Genomic DNA, 21,861 nt, shown 5'->3' on the forward strand with positions numbered 1-21,861 from the left:
CAATTTATTGCATGATAAATGTTCATATGCAAAATAGCATGAGCAAAAAAACCCAGCTGTGAAGAATGTGACAGTGAAGGGGATCAAATGATTATGCATCAGAGTGAATATTTCATCATTCTAATTCAAACTTCCTGTGCAAATATTAACAGAACCACAGGAAAAGAAAAATCCTATAAAGCATGCCAGCATTTTGCTAAAAATACATACAACCACTCCAGAACTGCAAATATAATTCAAAATTCCCAACTCTCTTAGAAGTCTGACTTCACTGAACGTAGAATAAATTCAGGCACAGAGGAAACCAGAATGGAGAAGGTCGAGGTGGATTTATTTCTGCCTCTTAAACAACTTTAAGTAAACTTAAGGCAAGGCAAGACATGCTCAGAGTGAATAAAAGGAATAAAGTTGGAGAGGGGAGGGCTGAAAAAAAAGTGTACCATAACGATTCTTTTAAAATTATGTTCTTTTATTACGTATTGAAATTCAAAGTAATTGTTTTTTAACCTAACACTAAAGGGAACACAAAAGCTTTATTTAAAAAATCCAATCAGTGAGTGACTGCAAAAATAATGGTGTCTGCCAGGAGCACTGACGCCTCTAAAGAAATATATATTTAGTTTGGCTTACTCAGCAGTGCTCCAAAAAACTCTAGGAATCATTCTGGGTAGAATATGCATTTTTAATAAATACCAACAAAAAAGAGGGGAAAAAAATCAGTTCAACACAGAAAAAAAGGCCATAAAGTTTTTTCCAGCTCTGACATGCAAGTATTGTCTTAGCCCAGCTCCTTTTTCAGTCATATACAGAGAGCACAACAATGAAACACAACCATAAAGATTCTTTTAAAATTATGTTCTTTTATTACGTATTGAAATTCAAAGTAATTGTTTTTTAACCTAACACTAAAGGGAACACAAAAGCTTTATTTAAAAAATCCAATCAGTGAGTGACTGCAAAAATAATGGTGTCTGCCAGGAGCACTGATGCCTCTAAAGAAATATATATTTAGTTTGGCTTACTCAGCAGTGCTCCAAAAAACTCTAGGAATCATTCTGGGTAGAATATGCATTTTTAATAAATACCAACAAAAAAGAGGGGACAAAAATCAATTCAACACAGAAAAAAAGGCCATAAAGTTTTTTCCAGCTCTGACATGCAAGTATTGTCTTAGCCCAGCTCCTTTTTCAGTCATATACAGAGAGCACAACAATGAAACACAGCAAGCTTGAACTGAGCTCTCTGGCTTTCTGTGGGTAAAAATGATGGCACTGTATCCATCAGTCCTACTGCAAGGAATTGGCTGCCAGGACAAGGACTGGGGGATACCCCTGTGTGCCATCCCACGCCACAAGGAACAGAGGGATTGGGGCCAATCTATACAGTAATTGATCCTTACTTCTGCCATAAATCTCACATACAAACACTGTTGTACTCTGAACCAAAATATCATTTGCCATAGCTCATTGTTCATCTCATTCCAAATTTAATGCCATGCAATTAACAAAACTACTCTAAATTTATCCCCAAAGCTTATGTGCAGCATGTTGGACTTGTGAAATGAAACAGGCATGTGGTAAAACATGTTCCTGTTTTTGCTGATTCTCAGCATAAATGTTTCCTCCCCTCTTATCAGTTGCCTGAACACCAGCATGCTACAATCAACTTCCTGCTAGTTAGTTAAGATTCTTGCCTGCTTGCCTTTCTTCTCTAAATACAGCTCTCTCGTGCTGCTATTGATCAGTGACTGAAGGAAAAAAGGCAGGATGAAACTCCTTTTTCTTTCCTTTCTTTTTTTTTTGTTATTGATATTTTTTTAAAAGGTCCTTTCATCTCCTCCTCTACCAGGAAAGCATTACTGGATGGAAATACAAGAATAATGAATCTAAAGCTGTTCAACACCAAACTACCTAGAAAAGGAAAACATCCCCCTAGAATTGAGCCTCCTGCTTTCCAGTGAAGCAGCACACATGCACTCCAATTATTTTCTCTGTTACAACATCAGTAACTCAAGGAAATTCTGTTCCAGTCAATAGTGCTTCCAGAGATTATATGCCATTGGGAAAAAAGGCAGAATTTGACCCACTTCTTTTTGGTCATAAAGAAACCTCAAGGGTGATAGGTGGCACATCAAAATATTTAATATGATTTTATAGTTTAAGCTTTATAGCCTCACACTGCTCGTGAAGTCTCTACTTCCAAGCAGTTTATGCTATTAGCAGGAGGGGTTAATTCCAGCAGAACTTTTGAGAGCCACTTCCCACTTCTCTGGTCATCCCTCTGAGCACAGGAGTACCAGAGGTAGCTGAAAACAGAGCAATGTATATTTAGCCTGCAGTGTTATATAACCTGTCTGTTAACAAATGCAAGACACAAAGTAAAGTCATGTAACCCAATTGAAACAGTTCGTTCTGGAGGTTGATTTCCCTTGGGAAACTGAAACATCAAGTAAGAAACTGAACCAGTTAAATATAACCTTTTTAAAGGGCAAAAGAATTCAAAGGTAATCAAGGATTTTTTTTTTCCTCAGAAGGGCATTTATAATTATATTCCACTCTTATTTATAACAACCCTTTTAATGTTGGTACTACAAAGAACTCCACAGAAAGCCAGCTTAGCTTTATATAACAGGATTCAATCTCCACGTGGTTTTTATATGCAAAACATCTTCTACACAAGGTATGCACTGACAAAAGCACATTTCCCTGAAGAAACAAGGAATGTGTTTTCAAAGTGGCTCATGAGCCTTCAGCCACGTGCCTTTTGCTAATATTGTGGGAGACTCGAGAAGAAATCCTTAACTCTTGTTTTGAGAAAATAATGGCAAGTGACTCCATGTGCAAATACAGTGAGCTCAGAACCTAGTGGTTAATTCCCTTTATTATCCTAGAATAGAATGGTTTGCTTTAATCTACTGATTACTGAGGAGAAGGAAACAGAACAATTACCAGACTGTTTCAGTTTCTTTCCACTGGTTAAGCAGGTATAAGTTAAGAAGTAGAAATGATGGGCATGAGGTAAAACCTCCTGAAGCAGAAGCACATTTCAAAATTCAGCACCAGAGTGACCAGGTGGTCTGTGATTAATCATTTAAGATCCCAAGTTTCGTGTTCATGTTGTGTTAGGACACAACATCTTGTGTTATGAAAACAACAGTGGGAATTTCAGAGTGGGATCTGGAGGTGCACAAAGCCAATGAGAAGGAAATCTACAACAAAGGGTAAGGATAGGTTTGGGTGGGACAAGCTCTTGCACAGAAGGTCTGCTGGATGCAGTAGAAATGAATTATACAGAAACCTGCTGCTGTGCATGCTTCCATCTTCCACAGACCCAGCAGATACTCACACAGTCTCACTCTGCAGTCTGTTACCCTTGAACAATAAAAACAACGCAAAGGGCAGAGCCTTCACACAGCCAGAGATGCTCTCAAATTATGCTGCACAGATTAAAACCGTGCAGGAGTTTCCCAGGATGATATAAATTATTGAGCTATCCCATTTCTCATGTTGCCCAAATGCTTGTAAATGTTACTACACAAAAACATCTGTAGAAAACTGCCCTAATAAATTTATTCCGCGAAGAAAAAGTTAATTTAATCTCAGAATTACATGAGAGACATTCTGTTTGAGTAGCAGCAAGCATGGAGAATCCCAGCATGGATTCCATTGTGCATACCTGCTCAAAGTCTCAGCAGACACACTGAACACCTGCAAGAGCCTGACAGAGGCAATCGGGCTGGTGATTTCTTACCCACAACAGGCAATCTGTTGATACACTATGAAACCAGTATTAGGAGATGCTTTAGTCAAAATGCTGCAGGTTATTAATCACAGCTCTGGGGTTTCTGACAGGATGTTTTGATAAAATAAATCTATTTTAAGTGACTGTAATGAAATACTAACCGGTTTTTGAAGGGCTTTTAAGATGTTTTTAAGAAGTTTCAGATCAAAGACTCAGTTAATGTAACCTCCATGCATTAAATATTTAGTACTTATTCAGTCACTTGAGCACTCAGGCATCTTGACATTGTAAAAGGAGGAGAGGGAAATTGAGTTTAAGTCAGTTTTACACAGTGGGATTTTTCAGTTTTTATGTTAAAATCCCAGGCATGTAATTTTAATACAAAGGGGTCTATTCTTCTACAACAATATATGCACCACCCATTAAAAGAATTCTTTGTTCACCTGCATAGATAGGAGAATAAATCCTCTATAGAGTCACTTCAGTAGAAACTGTTGTGCTGGGATTAACATCATGATTGAACATTATTCTGTCTCTGAGCTCTCTGATGGACAAAACCAAATGCACACATTTCTCCTTCCTGAACAAGTAGGCTCTTACGAGGAACACAGAATTTTAACAATGGCAGATAGATTTAAGCAAGTTCTTTTCAGATATTTGGATTATGTGACTATAAGATTTATCCCCTTTCTAGCATCACCAAATTCCAACAGCTGCTCTTTACCATTTCATTTCTTCCAAAAAGTGCTCAGAGGTCTCCAAAACAGATGAGGGAAATAATCCTATTTGGGGACTTATTAAAATAGATGTCTTAAATTAATAAACTGCAGATAAGTAGGGGCTGGATATCCGTGCTGAAAATGCAACACTATATATAAATTTTACAATTTCTGAAGCACCACCTTTCTTGTGAAAGTGTAGTGAGTGTAGTAGGAGCTTGAGGATGACTTCAAGCAGAATGATGACACTCCTGAGTGCATTTCTTGGCTCACTTGCAGAGGATTATAGACACTAAAATATTAAAAATTGCCTTTGAAACTATTGCCATGACCCACATTAGCAACTATTCTCAGAATCAAGGAAAGTATTGTGCATTTCTATCCTGTTTAACACAAACATGGACACATCCAAGTTCTTTGATTTGCACATTTGCTCCAAGGTTCTTGTATTTCACATTAATTTGCAATACATAAAGAAAAGAAACAACCTTACCTCAAACACTACCCATACATGGAAAAAAAACCAGCAAATGGTTCTGCACATTTTTCACAGACATTTCCCAAATTTCATCACAAACATTTTCCCAAAATTTACAGTGTGATTGAAGATGACGGCACCCTAATTTGAAAAAGCTAAAACTGACCTCTGAAGTAATGGCAGCAATACATATTCCCAAATCTGGTAAGGCATCATCATTACATGACCTTATTTGTCATAAATGTCTTCTGAATGTTAAACAAGCACAAAGGCTGTGTGTCACCACAGGCTGAGCTGTGACACAAAGACAAACAGCCACTGAAAACATCCACATGGATCTCATGGCAACCCCATGATCTCATCTGTTTTTCTCAAAGAATTGTCTTGTTCTTCCCTGCTTTCACTGCTGGCCATGGCTCTGGAGTTCCTATCTTCTCTGCCATCTTAAATTATATAAACACATGGTGCAAGAAGGTGCAAGGTGATTTTACAGGATTTTATATTTCTTTGTACCTAACTTGAATATTTCTTATGCATGGTTGCCTCTGTGTGCATGCCACTGTGAGAAACTCCCAAACAGTAAATTAAACAAATTAATCCTTGCTCTACTGAAGAAGAAACTATGTCAGAACTGTTCTATGCAAAGAAATCAAAACCACAAGACAACCCTTGCCACATAAAGGATGTTAAATACTCCAATAGGTGCCTCACTGATTTACCCTACAGTCAGAATGTGTCTACAAGGTACTACTGAATAACTTCATGTCTGTGTTTCTTTTGTGGCTTCTTTGATTGTTTTGAGAGTGGAGACCTGTGTTAAAACCACCTAAAGAGCCAATGAATCAAGATGATTCCAGAATAATATAGCTGCATGAAAGTACATATCTAAAGATCCTCTGGAATTTTAGAAATCAGTTATATCCTCAAAGCAGGAAGCTTAGGAAAAGGTAGAGATAATAATTTGGTTAATTCTGAAACAACAAACAAATCATCTAGATGTAATCTAGGAGAACCCTTATGGTAATGAGGCACAGCTCAGGAGAAGCCAGATTTCAGGTTTGTCCTGCTGCCTCAGTCACTGACACTGCACTCCAAAGGAAGGCAGCTTGGACAGGGAGAGGGCAAGGAGGTTCTGACCAATGCTCCAGTGCAGGTGCCATGAAAAATGAGAGGAACAATGGAAGTGGTTTTGATAATAGTAAAAAAAAAAAAAAAAAAGGCCTTTACCCAGTTCTATAGAAACTGAATGCAGCATTATGAAATACTCAGCTTGACTGTGGCACTTTCAGATGCTCTGTCGATTAAAAATGAAAAAGGAAGAAAAAAAGAAAAAATGGAAAGGAGAGGTTGTCCAAAATTAGCAACATTAAAGCATTAAATATTTCAAATGGTATTGATCAGAAGACAGGAAATGTGAGAATTATCACATGTTTCCTTATAGAAATTAATGCCATTCAGATAGATTCCAGTTCACTGGTAGTTATGATGTTTCCAACTGTAATGAATATGACCTTTTGAAATCAGGATACCTCCACACATAATGCTTTGAGATGCAATGGACTTCTGAAAAAAAGGAATCTTGGCTGTATGTTAGCTACTAACAGAATTGTTCCAGGCTCTCAGAATCTGGGATCATTTGAGTATCAATCAGTTTACACAACTCTGATAGGGGGAAGGTGTCTCCCAGAGAGATTAAACGTGGACTGTCCCTGGAACAAAAACTGTGAAATTTTGTGCTCATGTTGGCTGCAGCCAGAGGTGCAGATGGGTATTCCCAGCACACAGGAGGTGGCATGAAGCTGCTGTAAGGAATTCTATCCATGATCACTGCTGAAACACATCTACCACCAGTGCTAAGTGCAGCCAGGGAGATGTGATCCAGGGGTTTACTACCACAACACATTGCTGTTATGCAGTCGGCTGTGATCCTTGCCTTATCATCATTATGGGGTTTTTTAAATCAGAGAAAGAATATGTTGACACACCTTTGTGATTTCTAGTAAATTTCTGTGCAACACAATTCCCAGAAAAGCCCAATGTTCTGAACTCTGTGCACATGGGCTCCCTGTTGTGTTAAAGCCACATCTCCTGTTGACGTTTTCCAATAAATCATGGAGTGTGTGCTGCTGCCAGAGTACAGGCTATCCTACTTTCTAGCACATGGAGCAACTTCTGAAGCTAATCAAAGAAGGTGTCTTTTGTGAATTAGTGTTTTAGGGGTGTTAATCATCATCAGTCCAAGGTCTTTCTAAACCTCTTGTTGTGATTCAGCACTATTGCATGTAAAGATAATAACTTGTGACTGTATGAAAGAAAAGAGAGCTTATCTGCCTTTCAAAAAATGCATAGACATAAAAAAGGGCCACTCTCCTAGATTATCTTAAAAAAGGTATTAAGGACCAATTACTCAGGTGGTCTCCATTTGCAGGAGAGAACTTCTTTCTTTCTAAGTTTTCAGATTGAGCATGTCAGGAAATTTATGCCATTACATGCAAACACATGAAACTGGGGTGGAAATAATTTCTAGAATCCAGTTTGTTAAAAAATGAACACAGGTGCAGTTCTTATCAAACAGGGAAAGACAGATGAGAACAGGAAAGGGTTTGGCATGCAGTTCTCATTCACTTCTACCAAAAATTTTCTTGGCTGGTACAGGAGATTCTGGAGATGGCTGCTACAGGAACCATCAGTTTACTTTCCTTGGTACCACCTGATGGTTCATACTGTCTCTGTAGTACGTAGAAAGGGAAGTGATTACTGTCCAGGAGCTTTGCCATACATTGATTTTCCTTTTTTTTTTTCTGATTTATCTTTCTAATGAGCAAAGAGAGACTGGCATACATAAATTCTCTGTATTGTAACATACAAAAATTTATTGTAGTTCTAAAGGAAGTCATGATTTCTAAAAGAAGAGTTTGAATTTGCCTATATTTCTCTGGGAAGATGAAAAATCTGAGATTTCAGAGACCACAGTCATTTTGCTCCATTATTGTCATAGCAACAAATGATCTTGAAGCACTGTATGCAACATCTATAGCCATTTGCAGTATAGCTCTAGCTACTAACTTGTTTCTGTTAATGGCTGGCATGAACCAGTCTCTGTAATCTCTGCAATTTAATTGATGAACCACAAAACAAATGGTCATAGTTAATAAAATTATATTTTGCCATCTGTGTCCAGTAATGAGAAAATCTGAATTATAGGAATGAAAAAGAATGAAGTTTTCTTCCAAACAGATCAATGCATCCCACCTCTTTGTCAGCATTAAATTAGATGTTATCTGTTGCTGTGTATTTCCCTCCTTGGTTGCCATGGCTAATGGGAGTTTCAGCCACGATGGTCAAGAATTCTGTTTGACCATGGGGAATATAATACCTTTTCCTCTGTTTTCCTATGACTCGGTGTGGTATGAGTCTACAATCTTATTTGGTCTGGGTGCAGCCAAGTCTCACTTATAGGAGGACAATTTTGTTCAGCTCTGCAGTGTTATTTGCTGTTACAAAACCTTATCTATTTCTATAAAAGAAATCTAGAGGATATGTGCACTTTTATTCCTAAAGCTCTGAAGGTTTTCAAAATCAGCTGGAGCTGAGGGCAAATCTGGTGCTGCCACAGTATCTTGTCAGGATGATTACAACAGCAGTAAGGGACACCTTTGGAACACATATTCTGTTTTCCTGAGTTCACATTCTGAGCAGTTTTTTCCCTTGAGAGCAAGGACATAAATTGTCTGGACTCTCCATGAAGAAGCCACTACAATTTAAAGGAAAAACCAAAACAAGAAACAACCCACCCCAAAACCTTTTATAAATTCTCTAGGAACCTCTATATCATTAATTCTCATAAGAGATAGATGGTCCCCACACCGAAGATAGCGAAGTAATTTATGGTGATAACTTGATTACCTAGACCTTGCCAAAGATTTGGAGCAATTCCTTAAGCTTTAGAGAGGAAGACAGACTAAGGCAAGAAGGAGAGTATATTATGTCCACTCACAGGAGACAAAGAAGATGCAACGCTGCTGAGCACCCTGTTGTGTGCAGCAACACTGTTCTTGTTCTACATAGTACCTTTCAGATTTTGAAATATTCATTGTTTGGATTAATATCTATGTCTAGGTCTCAGACAAGTCTTGATGGATCTCACTGTATTGCCAAATACCTTCTCTTTTTTCACCACAGTACCATCAACCTCTGTTTTAGTCATCATCTGTTAATCTATAAAGTGCCCTTAATCAGTCATCTCTGACATTCCTATAAATTTCCCATCAGACATAACACATTACAGGCTATTTTTCATTCTCAGGAGGCAAATAAGAAAAACAGACTTGAGGTTCTGAATCACATAAACTGTGCAAAATAGCAGACTGCATTTCTAGCTCTTTTCCTGAAAACCACGGCCATAATTTGAGGAGCTCAGTAGCTACAAAAATAAGGCCTGGTTTCAAAAACACAAACTTATTTTTGGGGTGTAAAGGCCAGCAGTTGGGGCTCAGTTTTGTGCATCAGGAGCTCTGAAAAGAGAAGTTTGTGTGAAGTGAATGTGAAAAGGTGCTGGGAGCAGCTCGGGAAGCGCGATGGGCTGCGCTGTCCAGGGTCCTGACGAGGATGGGAGGACTCGATCCTGCCCTGATCTCCATCTAAATTATCTGGTAGCTGTGGGTGACCTCTCAAAATGAACACCAAAGGCTTTCCCACAGGCTGCTTCCAAGCAGTCCAGGTTTCTGCAATAGTCTTCTTTCCCCAAAAATGACACTGCAGTCAGAAGAATGTTAAGAACCTTAACTTACTGATATTTATGCAATATTTTGGAGGCTGTCAGAGCAAAAGTTCAAAAAAAAAGTTTTCTTTAAAGACAGGCATGAGATTTTCCCTTATTCCACGCTGAGAACAGTGCAGCATTCATAAATATGGAAAGACTAGTTAATATTTTAATTTTAAGCAACATAGATGTTTTTTAAAAAGGGGGGGAAGGAAAAACAAACAGCATTTAACAATATGCAGCTGTTACTAATGAATTTAGAAGCTGATTAAAAATAGAATTATGGATATTAATGCATTATTATAAACCACCATAATGCAGGAGAAAAAAAGGTATGTATTATAAAATCCTGAAGTTGTCAGGTTCTGAGAAAGTAATAGTCGCCTTAAATTTTAACTAATTAGGACTCAGTGCAAAATTGGATGCAATTAATGAGAAATTAAAAATAAATGGGAGGGAAATTATTTCTAAAGCAGATTTTTCTTTCATGCACACTCATGAAAACTCCTGAGATGGATGGTACCTCTCCTTTGTCTTCCTCCATGTCACACATTTATTAGAACATCAGAAAAAAGGTGGTTCAGAAAAACACACTTTCTGTAGAAAGGTATGTCCACAATTCTAGGGAATTCTAAGTGAAAGTGTTTGACTGTGGGCCTAAGGCTGGCTCTTTCTTTTTCCACTGGAAATGTCATGTAACTGGGGCCTTTTCAATCCGTGTTCATTTTCTCAGATTGTTCTCTGCTGCCACAGTATGGTGCTCAGCTGCTGTTTGAAAACATGAAAAAGAGGATCTTTATCAGAGACTGCAGTTCTTTTCATGTACCAATATGACTGGTTGCCATGTAAGATCTCTTCTAAAGAGTATTAAAAAGGCTTTAAGCTGCATCTTATATTTCCTAAGAAGTGAAAAAAAAGGTTTTCAATTAAGTACCTACTGCTTTACATTAAAAAGCTTCTGTCTCCTCATGTTATTTGTATGTCATTTTGTCTTCAAAACAAAGATAAATATTGCTTTCAGTATTTGTGGATAATAGCAGCACTTCAACAGCAGCAACATTTTCTACAAAAACACTCTTTTTTAATCTTTTCCAGGAATATCATAGTCTTCTAAAATAAAATATGTTTGAATGGAACATGGTGTCTTAAAATAAGGATGGTACTGGCCTCCCTCACGTGTAAGTTTGATGTGTTTCATCATTGTACTATTCTTTGATTCAAAAATACTTTGCTAACAGTGCAGAAAAGTAAGGGTCATTAAAATCACACTGAAATCAACCACAGATCACAGGCTACACATAATATCTCTCAGCTGTGCTTCCTTGTGTGTGTTATATTTTCATGAGCCTTACTTCCTCTCTTCAAGTACATATCTTCAAATACTTGGGTCAACAATAAGGATGCACTCAGCAAGCTGGGGCCACATGAGCTACACTGGCTTGGTCTCTACTATCTTATAATCTGCATCAAAATATGTTCTTATGTCTTTATTTTCTCATTTCTATATGATATCTCCCCAAATACCTTCTGACATAGAGGCAGAAGCCTTCTTAGAGCCTGCTTTTAGCTTTCAAGGCTTAAGGACAAAAGAGCTAAAGTCTTACTGAACATCTGCATGGCAAGGACAAAGAACTCCAGGATTAGCATAAATCTCTTATGCAGAAGGCCTTAAATACAAACCTTACTCATACACTACTTAAAAAATAAAGATTGCTGAGCAACGGTGGGATTCATTTTACACACAGACATTTAGCATATTTATAGAAAAGTGCAAAAAGGGGTTTTTATTATTATTTTTTGCCTGTAGTCATGTTGTTATACTGGTAGAACAAGTTCACAACAAAACATTAGGGCACCAGGCCTAAGTGCTGATTGTTTTGACCTTGGAGCTTAAAGACATTTTAAACACATTAAACTTGATGTCATGAACTGTGCCAGTGTCTTGAGCATGTCTATTTAACATATTTAACAAGTTTAAATCTACACTTAAGTGTTTTGCTGGATCGGAGCCACAATGCTCAGTTTACATAAATTATGTGAACAAGATTTTGCCTGAGGTATTTAGAGATTTTAATATATTATACTTACATTCTAGAGCTGGTATAAAGTTAAATCAATAAATAGTTCTTTCTTTGGTTAAATTAAAAGGCATAAATCCAAATCATTTGGACTGAGCAGACTTTGAAATTGTTAAATAAGCCTTCAATACCAAGGTTTCAGCCCTACAGGTAATGTGAGCCAGGCTGACCATCTTCTGGGTCTACAGTCAAAGAATAAAAATTAAAATACTGCTCCAGCCCCACAGATGCGTTACAAAGCCACCACTCAGGAGATCTAAACAGAAACCAACTCAAAGACAGCCAAAATCCCAGCAGAGTCAATGCAGTGAAGTGCTACGGGGCAAATGTAGTTAATAGCTCCACATAGCACGATTTCCCCTCCGCGCCAGCACATCCAGCATCACTATCAACACGGTAATTATTGCTTAGTGCTGTGCTGCAAAGCAGGGAAAACACATCTCTGGAAATGGAAGTGCAAGAAGACTGAAGCCATTCTAGGGTTTTCTCAGGGCCCGACACAACCTCAAAACACACTCATGTTTTGCAGGGCAACTAAATAGATTTTAAAACCATGAGAAAGCTTTATGCTGGTGTACACACAGGACCTCAGACTGAGGGGTTTTCATGAGATTATATTAATTGGCTGGGCTATGTTATTTCCCAAGCACCAACTGAAAAACAGGGATTCTAGTCAGCACTGAACATGGAAAGTGAAAATAGGTTCTTTGTGTCCCAGAAGCTTAGGGTGCAGTAACTAAAGGCAGCTGCATAGATCTGAGGTTCAACTCTCTGTGTGGACAAAACCAGTAAGTTTCCCACTGGGAATAAAATTACCCCTTGGAGCTTTGTGGCACTCAACCAAGTAGGAGAAAGTGCTGAGGACAGGAATGAGTAAAACCTGCCTTTTACTTGAAATTTGCCATTGCCGTGAGAAAAGGAGCCAGACCCTGAAATGCCTTCCTGCGCCTGGCTGTGAGTTCAGCCATTTCAGGACATCTGACTGGATCATTAGGGTTCCCTTTCCAGGTTGAAGCCTACACAAGCAACATTATTATTCCAGCACTTCTGGAAATGCAGGAGTACATACTGAGGGATGGAGCAATCAGGGAACACAAAAGACGGAAGGACAAGACAAGTCCTAGAGCAGGATATGAAGTCATGTGAAATGGCACTGAGGTGGGGATATCGAGTGCATAGAGGAGAATACGACTACCTTGTGCAGTCCTGGTATTTAAAAGACCTCACAGCTATTTTGGATTTGCCCTTCACAACTCAAAGTGATAAGGGGAATGAATAGGAAAGAACAAAGCAGGATAAGTAACATAAGAGCAGAAAACAAATACCACAGCTTCTTTCTTCTAGCTAGCTTAGGAGAGTACAAACTAAATGGAAAGAAAAGGGAAGGTTAGATCTGAGGTAAAGAAAGGGCAAGCCAGATGAAGGACAAGTGTGGAGTAAAGGTGAGATGAAGAGTCTGACTTGGAAATGGGAAGAGTCATGAAGCAAAAGGCCAACCTAAACAGCTACAAAAAGTCCAGTGAAAACTTCAGAAAAGTCACTGACTTTCCAAAGGTTTCCCTGAGTGGCTACAAGATGAAAGGGTAAAGCTTGGGACCTGTGCAAGAAAACAGATTGCATAGACTAACTTTGCCACACACAATTCATTTGCTGTCATTTTTTCAGGAAGTTTTTTCTTAATAAAATGGATCATTGCTTTTTTTTTTCTTCAGACGATTTCTTACCTCAATGGGCTTTTTGTGCTCAAAGCTTCTTTTTGGTGAAGTGCTTTTTCCAAGAGGTTTTCTATTAAATGGAGAATGGGAGTTATAAAATGTGAGCTGCAAAATGGACTTGAGATTTGAATCCTTCTTCACAATTTAAGATTTTTTACTCATAATTAGATAAAGAGCAGTTAATGCAAATCCTTCTAGAAATTACTTTACTTTATCTAACAGTGTTCTTTCTGTAATTTAAGAAATAACCAGCTTATGCATTTAGTAACCTTGAATGATATTAACTGCAAATTATGGTTTCATTGTTTGTTTTTTTCAAAAACTATATACTGCTGCCAACTTATACCAAAGTATTTCTTGTTTTTACCATGAACCCTTGTATATATCCTACAGACAGAGGGCAACATTCAATAGTAACATCATTTCACCTATCCATCCTACTCTGTGATTCCCACAGGCCAGGTTATCTCCCAGAACCCCTTTAAAATTGTAAAAAAGACATTTTCCTTAAAACTGATGGTATAGAATAGTCCCCTGTAATTTTTCATGTTATTTATATAATTTCCCTGGTAGCATGCTGTGCTATTATATGCTATAAATCATATTTTATTTTGGAAAGAACTGCTGGTGGTGTTATTTTTAGGTCTAACTCTACTTCTGCTGATATCGAATCCAGCTAAGAAAATAGCTGTAGGAACATTTAAAATCTCACATACAGTGTTGGGATGACATCCACATTACGAATGTTTTGGGAACAGCAGCACTATAGGAGTAAAAAATACACCACTGCATAAAGATAATGTGTCCTGAACATATACATAGCTGCACTTTTAAACTACTGAGAAATGAGAAAGGGGATTTACTTTTCCTAAGCACGATTTATGTGGCCTTTTTCAGGCCAAGTAAATTGCCACAAATTACATTTACATGACATTTCAAGCTAGTTACAGTCAAATCCATTGGAAAATACAGTATCTGACACCAACAGGATTTCAGAGGTACATTACATTACACAGAAGCCTGTAACTTCTATTTTTTTTCCAAAGACCAAGAGTATACTTTTCTTTTACAGAGCTGTTATTACATAACCCAGAGTTGAATGCAGAAATGGGAATTTTAACCTTAGAAAAACTGCCTATTTTCTTTGCTTCATGCTTTAAAACGTTCATAACTGAGCAGTTAAAAATGGACCAGTAGAAAACGGCAGACCCGATCAAGAATTTTTACTGGGGTACGAAGTCATTTAGTCAGTAAATAAAGGAAATTTGGTCAACGAAGCGGCAATGTGACATCTGGTGTGCAGTTTCACAGTCTTAGGGCATCATTCTGCTTCCCTCTGGTACCAGCATGAATCAGGAGTAACTCATGTAAATTAAAAGCACACCCCAAAATAGTGTGGAGTCAGGAGGAAGCACTCTGTGTCCCAGCCTGAGTCTTTCAGTGTTCCATATCTGACTTAAGAGATGGGCTCATTTACAGAGCCCTACATTAGACATATTGCCTCTTTGTTTTAAATATGTGTGTTTAATATTTAATTTAACAGAATTCCATATTCCAGTCTCTGTGTACTGTGGGAGTCCCTTTGAGGCTCGTGGTTTGTATGTGCAGTCACAATTCTCCTCGAGTGTAATTTGGAAGCACCATTGCCTAATGGAGGGAAAGGAAGTATCTGGCTCTGATTAATCCTGGTTCTCTTTGGAGTGAGTAATGAAAATAATGCCCAGCCAGTGTCAATTTGTAAAGTGGGCTGTAGGAGTTGAGCCAGGCTGTCCAAAACTCATTTAATCTATTATGCATGTCCATGGAATAGTGGTGGAGGTACAGGTCCCATCAATTGTCCACACACTTCAAGCACACACAGGCAATTTGAACTACCAGCTTCAAATGACAACACACTCCAAAATTTTGCCAACTCTTAAAAATTGGTTATAATGCTACACACATAGCTATTGCATGTGAGACTGAATAAGTATCATAAAATAGGTACTGTAAATGTAAAATGTGCCTGTGCTTATATTTTCACAGAAATATAAGAATTGTTTTAAATTACATTGTGCTGTGAAATATTGCATAGTATTTGCTGGGAGGAGACACACATCAATAATATGCAAAAAAAGTAATTTCACAATTTTAAAAAGTGCTCACAAATTTTGAACTTCTGATCTGTTGGGGCAAACCAAAGAAAATCTGAAGTTATCCAAGGCCAATAACAGCAGAATGAAAATAGCAGTTTAAATGGTACCTGGGTGACCATCTCAGCTCACTTGCAGGAGAGACTATTTTCAAGAACATTTGGCACATCTAGAATGTGGGATAGCTCTCTGAAGTAAAGAATATAAACATTAAAAGGTCAGAAATAGTACAGCTAAGTTATCCATTTAAATGGGAATGGGAAACTTTGCCATTTGGCTCTGAACTATTTTGTCATTCTCCATCCTAATGACAATTACATGTCCCATACCAATATTTCACTTTCAATTTTCATAGAATTAGTGATAGTATTTCAGGAGTTAATGGAGGCAGAGTACTTTCTTTAGAGAAGATATGAAATTAGATTAGAAATTAGATTGCCTTGAAAACATTATCTGCAGCAAAATGTGCACTCAGAAAGCCTCCAGGAGTAATCCTCTAGGCATGGCTTCTTGTGACTTGAGTTTTACTTTTCCACAACAAAGGGGGAAAAAAAAAGCAAAACAGCTCCAAAGATCCATGGTGAGACTCTGCCATGTCCCAGAGACACAGCTCAAAACCACCTAATCCAGGAGAAGTGAATTAAAAATACTTCCCCATCCTCCCAAACACAGACTGCAGCAGGGGGCTGTGAAATTCCCCTGGAATGAACCCGAGGGGACCAGCAGCTGCGTGGCAGCTGGACAGATGTGCTGCAGCTTCCCCTTCCACATTCTCCCTCCTCAGCCTGTGCCCAGCATGAGGAATCAGAGTTTGTCCTCAGATGGCACCTTTAAAATACCTTTCACCATGTGCTGCCAGGGGTATCGTCCCTTGGCCAGGAATAGAGCTTCTGAGGGCCTCTTTATGCCAATCTGATTCCTCTTATCTTACATAAGGGGCCAGGGCAGGGACAGAGCTCTCTTTCTTAGCTCTAAATCTATCCTATATGGCACGCAATCCTCCAAAGTACAGCCAGCTTCTGCTTTTATGGAGCACTGTGCAGTGAAGAATGAAGGATCCTGTTTTTCACCATTTAAAGATGTATGATAGCAACAAAGCTCTATGTTAAAATATTTAACTTCGCAGAGAACTTATGGAAATTGTCTATTCAAGCTCAGCAAAGACATTAAATTACCAAGCTGTTCTAGGACAGTTGTGTGTGGAGAAAAGCCAGAAATGCTCACAAAGATTGTAATGTTGCTCACAAAGATTACAGCATGAGCCTGATTCAGAAGCTTTTTTATACAGCTTGGGGAGCTGCAAAATGTTACCATATCAATTTCTGCAAAACATACTGTGTGTGTACATATAGATATAAAAGCAGGACTTACACACAGCACATTTCCTGCCACATTTTGAGTGGCATCTGTTTGTTTAGCATGCTGAAATATGAAAAATAATATTTAGCAACTACTGGTAACACAATGTTAACAAGATTTAAGAGTATAGCTCTGTCTGTCAAAATGCAGATAAAAGACAAATCCTTCAATCTCTGTGTTTTAATCAGTCAGATCAGAGGTTTGATGAATATGCAAATGAGACTGTTTATACACTAGTTTCAGAGAGAAAGGAAACAAATTCAGTTTCATTATAGAATTAATGACAGCTCTGTCCTCTAAGATTAATAATTAAAGCCCTACACACATTAAGATGATAGTGCTCTTTCCGCCCAGCCTCTGCAGATTTTACTTTTCTATTTTTTAATACCCCTTTCCCTTATAATTGTTTGTCCCCCTAATTGGAATGATTAATAATTAATGCCAGTTCATGGATATGCAATAGTCATCTTTAGAACAAGAACTGTAGTTAACGTACAAAAAGGGTTAAAAAAATTACTTCTTTTTTAATTCTGCTTTTCACTCTTGTCTGTAAGTTAATTTTTCTCCAAGTTTTATGCCACCATAGGAATTTCAATGGCCTGCTTTAATGATTGAAGCCTTTCATTTGTTTCAGTGCAGGGTATACATATAATTTCATTTTGATGTTCACAATATATGCTGGGTTTCTTTCCAAAGCCCCTGCTGCTGGTATCAGCAGCCTTCACAACTTTCTGATTCTGAAAGACACACTACAAATTTCAACCAAATCAAATCTCAGATAAAAGATTAAGAGTGTGATACAAGTGCATTATAAAGTCTGAGAAAGCAAAAGTTAAAAATAAAAAACAGAGAAAAGAGATTTGAGCTATTATTTTTTAATCTGATGATTTCTGAGTTGACATGGGAGTGGCTGAGTCATGCTTGCCAAATCCCCTGGACAGGCAACATTTCAGAGGAAGATTACAGCAAAGTGAACAAAAGTTCAGCCTTACCATTAACTCTCTTTCCTGCTCCAGAAGAACTATGACACTTCATTTTATGTGGCCATTAGGATCTACACAGAGACCACTAAATCCCTTCTAATTGCAAATGACCAAAGCATGAATTTTTAAGAGAAAAGAAAATAGCTGGTTTGTGCATGTTTTGCATTATTTTATCAAGAAGTTTTCTTCTGGGTCAAAAACCCCAAAACCCCATATTTCTTTCTGAGCAGAAAGGCACTTCCAGAAAGACAAATGGTCAGAGTACTCTTAAAATCACATTTCTTCAATAAAGTTGTTTCAGTTTCATCTTTTAATGTCTTTAGAGGTGAACTGATCCTACGTAGGAATCTAGCATTGCCTTGACTATCTCAAAGGAAATATTTTATGTGAAATTAAATTAGCATTTGCCTATACTTCACCATGCAGGTCCACTTCCTCCTGTGTCACTGATAGCAAGAAAACAAATCTGTGGATGATACTTCCTGATGTGTCATTGATAGCAAGAAAACAAATCTGTGGATGTGGGTGCTTTAGCAAGGACTCTGAATGATAGTCTGGAAGCATTTAAGGATGGATAGACATCCATAAGGAAGCCTGCTGGTACTTACCACGCTGAGCCCCAGCAATTCCCTGCAGAAGTAGTCCATGTTCCTCCTCTGGAGGTTGTCCAGGTAGTGCTGAAGGCGAGTGTAGGTGTAGGGGTAGCAGTAGGCAAACTGATAAGTGTCGTCCTCCCGGTCAAAGCAGAATGCAAAGGACATGACATAGTTCTTCCTGTGGTCTGGGCAGCGGTAGTAATACACGTTTTTGGAGGGGATTCTTTGCCTAAAAAACAAAAACAAACAAAAACTTGTCTGTAAGTTAATTTTTACCTCCAAGTTTTATGCCACCATAGGAATCTCATTATGTATTCACTGATGCATATTGACATGGATGTAAGAGATCTGATCTGTGTGAGATTCAGAGTCCCTCCAAAGTAAATGAAGTGGAGCAGCTTGAGCAGCTCAGGAGCTGGTGAGGAGATCCCAGAGCTTGTGTTTGGGAGCACCTGTGCAGACCAGGGCTGTGACAGCTCCAGTGCCACTGTCACCAGAGGGACTGCAGCTCTGCCGGAGTGCTCAGGCTGGCAGAGTCACCAGAGCAGGGAGAGCATCATACAGCCAGGGAAACCCATCCCCACAAAGTGACAAGGATGCACAGGCTGTCCAAATATCCTCTACTTCACTATCAGGCTGCTGCAGGCTCACACCACTCATAACTCATAGACAGGCTCCAGCCAAACCTTCACCCTTTCTTTCAATTCACCAGCACAGAGAGGAGGCACAGCTAATGAAGGAATGTCAATACAAGGCAACACTGACAAAACTATTCCTGAAATTCACATCTTTTTATATATATATATATATATATATCCTTAATAGTTAGCATACATATCAACATATAGCCAATGAATGGAACAAAAGGTAAATTCTTGAGGTTAAAAAACAAACAAATGACAAACAACCTAAAAATCATACAAGAAAACTTCAGGTATGGAAAAATAACCAGCTCTTAAAACAGAAAACAAAGGAGAATTCCTTTGTTGTATCTGTTCCCATTCCAAATTGGACTGCTGCTCTCCTCAACATTTCTGGTTTATCTGACAAGATAGAAATGAATGTCCATGATGGTAAATAATTATAATAAAGCCATTTATGTCATTGTTATCAAGGTGGTATCTCTTTGAGGAACAACAAATATCTGCCTACAATTTTTCACACAACTCCAATTATTTTCTTACTTTTCAAGAGAAATAAGTAAAGTTTCAGAGGTGGGGCAAAAACTGGTTCTATCAATGAGAGATGTTCACTATTTCTGTTTGTATGCTTTGTTCATTTCTTAGGTGGTATTTCCAGCTTCATTCAGACAGGAATAGTCTCCAATCATGCACTTGTAATTTGATGTAAGTAACTTACCAGTCATGTTTGGCAACAAAATGCTATGGTCCTGCAGACTTTACCTGATTCAATTACACAACCTTATAAACAGGTCTCATCTAATGATTGAAGCAGATCTCAGCTAAACTGGGATCATGGTGAGGGAAAAGCATAACAAGATTTACAGACATAGCACCAGTAATGTGTGTCTTTGTAATCATTCCGAGAAGCTGGTCTGCTGCAGAGCCTCAGTTTTGGCCTCTCATTGCTAATCTGAATTAGAGGACAAAACCCTCTCATTATACACAGGTACATGTTTGCCAATTAGCAGCAGTTAACGAGTCTGACCAGCAAGACTCAGGATCTGCAAAGAGAAACAGAGAGGAATTGAGATCTTCTCGAGAAAGTAAAATAAAAAACCAGTCATGCAGTTAATTACACTAAGAAAGAGAATTTATCTGCCCTTTTTAATGCCCTGATTCTTGAACATTCGGGACCTCATAACTTCACCATCATGACTGAACATGATCCAGCCGTGCCCAGGTGGGCAGGAAGGCCAGTGCCACCGGGCTTGTCCCAGCAATGGTGTGGCAGCAGGAGCAGGACAGTGACTGTCCCCCTGTCCTGGGCACTGTGGGGCCACACCTCAAATCTAGATTGGATATTAGGAAACATTTCTTCAATTGAAGGGTTGTCAGGCATTGGAAGAGGCTGTCAGGGCATGTGGTGGAGTCACCATTCCTGGAGGTATTTAAAGGATGTGTGGATGTGGCACCTGAGGATGTGTGTTAGGGGCAGCATTGGCAATGCCGGGACAAATTTGGACTCAATGATATTAAAGGACTTTTCCAATGAAATCTATTTTCTTTTTTTTGGTTTGATAAGACATTTGCTCACCACTAAGATCTGGAAATTCTATTTAACACACAAATATAAAAGACAGAAAAACAAGCCTTTTATTCTTTTTAAAAAAGTATCAGTAGGGAAAAAATGCCACCCGCCATCTGCATGCAGCCCTCTTACCTAATGGTTTTCTTCAGTATCTTAACATATTTCTATCATTCTCCCTTACTCTGGAGTGCTATAGGACATCCCTCATTTGGTCTCAAATCAAGCAGATGATATGGCAGTGGGTAAATGTATTCCAGCTCCCAGTCCTCAAACCGTAATGCAAGTTTAAACAGTGTGTTGCTGAGTTGTTGAACTTTATTTGTTTCCAAATTAGCATGGGGAAAATAATAAAGGACGAGCCTCACTTTGTGCTATAAAAATTTCATGCAAAATGAGACCAATAGGAGGAAATTCAGGATTTGAGAAAGGCTAATGCTAATTGAAATTCATCTGCTGATAGTTAATGTTTAAATGACACATAGTTCTCCTTGGTTCAGTAACTTTCTACTTTTAAGTAAGTTGAAGACAACTTTGTTAATGTATTAAAGGCACTTTTGATATTTCATTCCCTTTCCCCTTCATTATAAAAGCTAAGCATCTGTTTTATTATCCACTTTGACACATCACTTTATGGCTGCATTTGGCTATTATGGCTAATCTTGATGTCTAGGACATCTGGTATTGACATTTCACTATCTGGTGTCTGACACAACAGCAGAAACCATCCTCAGTTCCTAGGTTTAAATTCACCCTCTCAGGGCAAAAAGTGCCCAAACTCTTAATTCAAACCATATCTTCCAAAAATAATTATAATAGTACTCCTGTCACTGCTAATCTATTTTTATCTCTCCTAGCACTTTGTCACTGCTAATCTATTTGTGAGTCACACAGAGAAAGAGAGTTAGCATTTAGATACCAACAACACATCTTTACACACAGGAGCTTAATCAGATTGAGATCTTATCAGGGAATTAAAGAAGAAAGGGAAAAAGGGAAAGAAAAGGAAAGGAAAGGGACAAAGTGCTAGATATCACCAACTGAGTTTTTGATAACGAAAAGACATTGCTCAGTTCTTGAATTAACCTCT

The 21,861-nt window shown here is 38.3% G+C and overlaps 1 protein-coding gene across 1 annotated transcript in view; it reads right to left on the reverse strand.

Moving 5' to 3' along the window:
- LOC102041456 (BEN domain-containing protein 5) overlaps positions 1–21,861 on the reverse strand; it is a 542,525-nt gene that overhangs the window by 188,572 nt on the left and 332,092 nt on the right. The window contains exon 4 of the mRNA XM_031058558.1: positions 18,576–18,792. Within this exon, the coding sequence (XP_030914418.1) occupies positions 18,576–18,792 (217 nt within the window). The remainder of the gene's footprint in view (positions 1–18,575; positions 18,793–21,861) is intronic.

Source organism: Geospiza fortis, unplaced genomic scaffold (assembly GCF_000277835.1).
Source record: "Geospiza fortis unplaced genomic scaffold, GeoFor_1.0 scaffold396, whole genome shotgun sequence".
In the NCBI taxonomy this organism is placed as follows: domain Eukaryota; kingdom Metazoa; phylum Chordata; class Aves; order Passeriformes; family Thraupidae; genus Geospiza; species Geospiza fortis.